The sequence below is a fragment of the Prenolepis imparis genome, unplaced genomic scaffold (assembly GCF_030444845.1).
Source record: "Prenolepis imparis isolate NDT839.2.m4 unplaced genomic scaffold, iyPreImpa1.0 SCAF_9, whole genome shotgun sequence".
NCBI lineage: Eukaryota > Metazoa > Arthropoda > Insecta > Hymenoptera > Formicidae > Prenolepis > Prenolepis imparis.
Genome location: NW_028141167.1, coordinates 18354863 through 18360355, shown reverse-complemented (window position 1 = coordinate 18360355; position 5493 = coordinate 18354863). Strand labels below are relative to the sequence as shown.

The 5493-nt window shown below is 35.6% G+C and overlaps 1 protein-coding gene across 1 annotated transcript; it reads left to right on the top strand.

The window, feature by feature from the left end:
- Positions 1–2963: 2963 nt before the first annotated feature.
- Positions 2964–4682, top strand: LOC145940826 (uncharacterized). Its single transcript, XM_083046426.1, has one exon. The coding sequence runs from the start codon at positions 2964–2966 to the stop codon at positions 4680–4682; it is 1719 nt and encodes a 572-aa protein (XP_082902552.1).
- The last annotated feature ends 811 nt before the right edge of the window (positions 4683–5493 follow it).

The window sequence follows — 5493 nt, the reverse complement described above, 5'->3', positions numbered from 1 at the left end:
ACTCACCAAAATTTCAGCTATTTTGGACGCGCAGTTGTTGTTTGACAATCATTTGAGTGAGTCGATGTGAGTGTTTTTGTGAAAATGGAAAAAATCGAGTATCGAGTATCGAGCTGTCATTAAATATTTGTTTTTAAAAGGCCTAATACGCCTACGCAAATCAAAGACGAGTTGGATGCTGTGTACGGGGACTCTGCACCATCATTTACCACCGTGAAATTTTGGGCTGCTGAATTTAAACGTGGCCGTACCAGCTTGGGTGACGATGAACGTTCGGGACGTCCAAAAACTGCAACCACTGACGATAATATCGCTCAAGTTCACCAAATGGTGCTAGACAACCGTCGAATTAAAGTTAGAGAGATAGTAGAGGCTATGAACATGTCCAAAGAACGTGTTTGTCACATATTGAATCAAGATTTAGGCATGAGAAAGCTGTCCGCGCGTTGGGTGCCGCGTTTGCTCACTTTGGACCAAAAACGTGTTCGAATGAACATTTCCAACGCTCTGTTGGCGCAGTTTAGGCGCAATAAATCAGAGTTTTGGCGCCGATTAATTACTGTAGATGAAACTTGGATACACCATTATACTCCAGAAACAAAAACACAGTCAAAACAGTGGACTGCGAAGGGGGAATCGGCTCCAAAAAAGCAAAGGTTGTTCCTTCGGCTGGGAAAGTGATGGCAACTGTTTTCTGGGATAGTCATGGAGTTATCTTAATCGATTATCTTCAAAAAGGAAAAACCATTACAGGAGCATACTACGCATCAGTACTTGACAAGCTGAAGGCAGAAATTGCGGAAAAACGGCCACATTTGCAGAAAAAATAAATTTTGTTTCACCAAGACAATGCGCCGTCTCACACCTCAGCGGTTGCCATGGCGAAAATCCACGAATTACGGTTTGAACTGCTTGACCACCCTCCTTACTCACCAGATCTAGCCCCAAGCGACTTTTTTTTGTTCCCTAAGCTAAAAGTTGCGCTCGGAGGACAGAGATTTTCGTCGAATGAGGAGGCCATCACCTTCGTAAACAACTATTTTGCAGAGAAAGACGCCGAATACTCTATTTGGACGGGTTGAAGAGATGGGAGCATCCCTGGGAGAAGTGTATAGACTTACAAGGAGACTATGTAGAAAAATAAAAATTAATTTGAAGAAAAAATGTCTTGTATCTTTGTTAGGTCGGAAACTTTTCAGACAACCCTCGTATGTACATGATGATATCGACAGAATGCGAATAGACATAAAACGAAATCTGCTAACATATTCAGCAATCACAGACACGCCATCGTAAACAAGCAATTAATTTAATATAATACTTACTTTGTGTTTACTATATTTGTCTCGAATTTATTGCTGCAATGTTTGTTTTTATTTAATATGTTTTGTTGCAATATTAATATTATTACATTATTATTATATTATTTATGTAATTATTTTTGCAATATTAATATTATTTTATATTTTAATCTTATAATTATTTTTAGTTATTCTTATAATATGTATAAAGAAACAAAAATATGTTATTTAGATAAATTTAACATGTTGAGTTCAATATGACAATTGATAAGAATATTAATCCTCAAAACTGAAAGAAAAAACTAAGAAAAAATAGTATAGAATAAAATCTCTTTACTTTTATGAATAATAAATCAATTTTATCACTCAGTGTGTTAATTTAGTCAACGCATATCTTTCTTGCAATAAATTAATAATATAGAAGGAGCCTTTAAATTCTTAATGTTTAATATTATTAATGGAATATAGTGAAAGGCCAACTAACGAGCAAATAAATAGATATAATATAAAATAATAAATTCATTTAATCATGCTCTTAAAATTAATAACATGTAAATTCTTAACTTGTATGTCAAAAAATACAAGTTACAAGTTAAGAATTTACATGTTATTAATTTTAAGAGCATGATTAAATGAATTTATTATTTTATATTATATCTATTTATTTGCTCGTTAGTTGGCCTTTCACTATATTCCATTATTATTATTTATTGCGTTGCATTATACGAGCCTTTTTGTTTTTTTGATTTGTAATATTATTATTTTAAAGCAGAGCTGTCCACGTTTTGCACTTTTCGGCCGATTTCCGAGGCTCACCGCCTAGCGGCCCCCACTTACGCTCGAGACCTTAGCAACTACGGTTATCGGGCCACGCGTTGCTAAGGTCTCGAGCGTAAGTGGGGGCCGCTAGGCGGTGAGCCTCGGAAATCGGCCGAAAAGTGCAAAACGTGGACAGCTCTGTTTTAAAGTATATTATTTTGATTTGGTCAATTTATATTTTCTTGCAACAAATTAATATTATTATTTTAAAGTATATTATTTTGATTTAATCAATTTATCTTTTTCTTGCAACAAATTAATATTATTATTTTAAAGTATATTATTTTAATGTAAAAATAATTTTTGTATTACTTAAGGGGGGAACCTCGTGTAAAATTTTTTTTTTTGGCATTTTTTTTTATGGCTTGAAAAATTCATATACCATCTGAAGAATATATTTCCAAAGTTTCAAAACCTAAATCAAATCCAAAAGAACCCTAAGAAGTCATTAAAGTGATGCGCTCTAATGGTATTTTGGCGATTTGCCGTTATTAATAATATGCGGGTCTCGAATGCGCAATTAATGTCCGGAGGTGAAATAAATCAATAACGTCCGAGTTAAAATTAACGTGGTCTTTAATCGTGAATAAGATGTACAAGTTGAATAAAATGTACACGTCTTATTTCTTTAAGCCGAATAATGAGAGTCATCGCCCTCTCGCTCCTCTGCCGCTCTCTGTCTTATTTTTCTCGATCTCGAATATTCTATTTTCTTTTCGGCTATGTTTTTGTCTATCATAAATTATCTATAACCTTGCCCGTTGTTTATTATTGGCTTTGTTATTTTAATTCAACGGTCACTAATTCTTTAATTATCGCTTCTGTTTTATATTATTTGCAAAAATGATGCGTAAAGTTATAAAGGATGATCCAAATCGTCGTCCTAACCGGTCTCGTCGTCGGCGATTTAAAGGCAATCAGTTTTCGAATGTATCGAACGTGGAAGTCGATGAGGAGATGAGCAAGGAAACTAGTGCGTCTGCAAAGAAGTTGAAGGCGTCAGTGGAAGATGTTATTGTAAACCCTAGTATGTGTTATAAAATTATTGAATTTATCAGCGTTTTTTCTGCTCTCGCTGATTTACTTGTCTGTAAAGTGTGCAAGCAAAAAGTGAAATTTGGACAATCTGGCGAAAGAGGTCTTGGTTTTAAAATTTCAGTGCAGTGTAGATGCGGAACTTCCCTCATCCAATCAGGACCGTTTATTCACAACGCTTTTGAAATAAATAGACGTGTTGTTTTTGCCATGCGTTTACTCGGTGTCGCTCGAGAAGGTATAAATATTTTTTGTGGTATTATGGACTTAGGCAGTGGATTATCTATACAAGCTTACGATCTTATTATAAAGCATGTACATTCGTCTGTCAAAAAAATTTTTGCTTTGAGTTGCAAAAATGCAGTAGAAGAGGAGAAAAGTAATAATGAGAAGAATGAAAAGCCGTTACTAAATTTCACGGTAAGCGGTGACGGATCGTGGAAAAAGCGCGGGTTCTCTTCTCTCTATGGCGTGACGACTCTTATCGCTCACTATTCGGGTAAAGTGATTGATTTAATCGTAAAAAGCAGCTACTGTCAAGCATGTACCTATTTTCGGCACCACGCTGACGATGATCAGAGTGCAGAGCATCTAGAAAATTGTGCCATAACTCATAAAGGATCTGCAGGTAAAATGGAGGTCGAAGCTGTCCTTGAAATGTTTCGTCGTTCTGAGAAATATTATGGTGTACGTTATACTAATTACGTCGGAGATGGTGACGCAAAAACTTTTAAGGCTATTCTAGATGCTAAGCCGTATGAAGATGTTGAAGTGATAAAAAGTGAATGCGTAGGTCACGTGGAAAAGAGGATGGGGAGCCGCCTTAGAAATATTAAAAAAACCGCTAAGCTTGGTGGAAAAGGAAAGCTTACCGATGCTTTAATTAAAAAATTGACAAAATATTATGGTCTAGCCATTCGTAGGAATGCACACTCAAAAGAAAATATGAAAAAGGAAATAATGGCCACTTATTACCATCTATCTTCGACGGATAAACAGCCGCAGCATCACTTTTGTCCTACTGGCGCCGACTCGTGGTGTGCATACAACGTTGCAAAAGCCACAAATGTTGCCTATCAACATCCAAAACCACTGCACAAAGATGTACAAAAGCACATTTTGCCGATTTACGAAGATTTGTCTCGGGATGACTTGTTGGAACGGTGTGTGGGTGGCTTCACACAGAATGCAAACGAATCTTTCAATGCAACTGTGTGGCGTTTGGCTCCGAAGCATTTGAACTGCGGTTTAAAAATAATCGAAATTGCTGCTTACTTGGCCGGAGGTATGTTCAACGACGGATATATGTTTGTATTGAGAGTTATGAACAATCTAGAACTGGAAATTGGCCCAGAGTGCAAAAAATTTGCTGACACTTATGATAAGAATCGAATAAAGAGACAAGATCGACGATCACAAGAAGCGACAAAAGAGGTCAGGACTGCTCGAAAAGAGAAAAATGCAGCACAATTAGATGTTTTTCTAGAAGAGGAAGGATTACTTTACGGCCCTGGCATCGCAGATTAAGCCTAGGTAAATATAAGTCACTCTAAACTTAACTTTTTGGTAGCGAAAACTTTAAACGCGTTTTTCTCAAAACGCTTTTTTTTTCGCGCCGGACAATATAACTCAAAAAGTTAATGGCCGATTAACTTGAAATTTTGTATAGATATTTGTGTATGTATTGTATACTTCATGAACCTAAAAATATATTAAAATTGTTATAATAAATATTGTTTTTAACAATTTGTTTAAAAAAAAAAAATTATATATATTTTTTTTTTGTTTTCAATTTTTCATTTTTTTGTTTTTTTTGCTAAATTTAGGTTCATGAAGTACAAAATAATTTATTTTAATGAAAAAAATTTAATTCGTTGATTTCAGACAATTACAAAGACCTGAGCGTTGTCCGGCGCAAACTCGAGAAGCCAACTTCAAGCAGCTGTAGCGCCGCCATTTTGTTTTTTTTTTACAACAAAAAAATTTTTTCTTGTAGATTTAAACTTAAATATTACAATGTATTTTATTTGAATTCAATAAATACTTCAACTTTTTTGTAATAAAATCTTTAAAAAAGTGCTGTTTACACGAGGTTCCCCCCTTAAGGGTCGGCAGGAGCTCCAGGCAAACTCCGAATTGACATTGGAGACCTCGCGTGGTGACAACGTGAAACTCCGGTTTCAATGTTGCCAACGCTGAGAAATTAACTCTCAGATTTTATGTAGTAGTGTATGTCTGTACACGTACACACACCATTGCATTGCTAATGCGGACGCATGGTAGAGAGACAAGGATCGATAATCACGTTATCCTTGTTCCTCTACCATGCTGATCACGT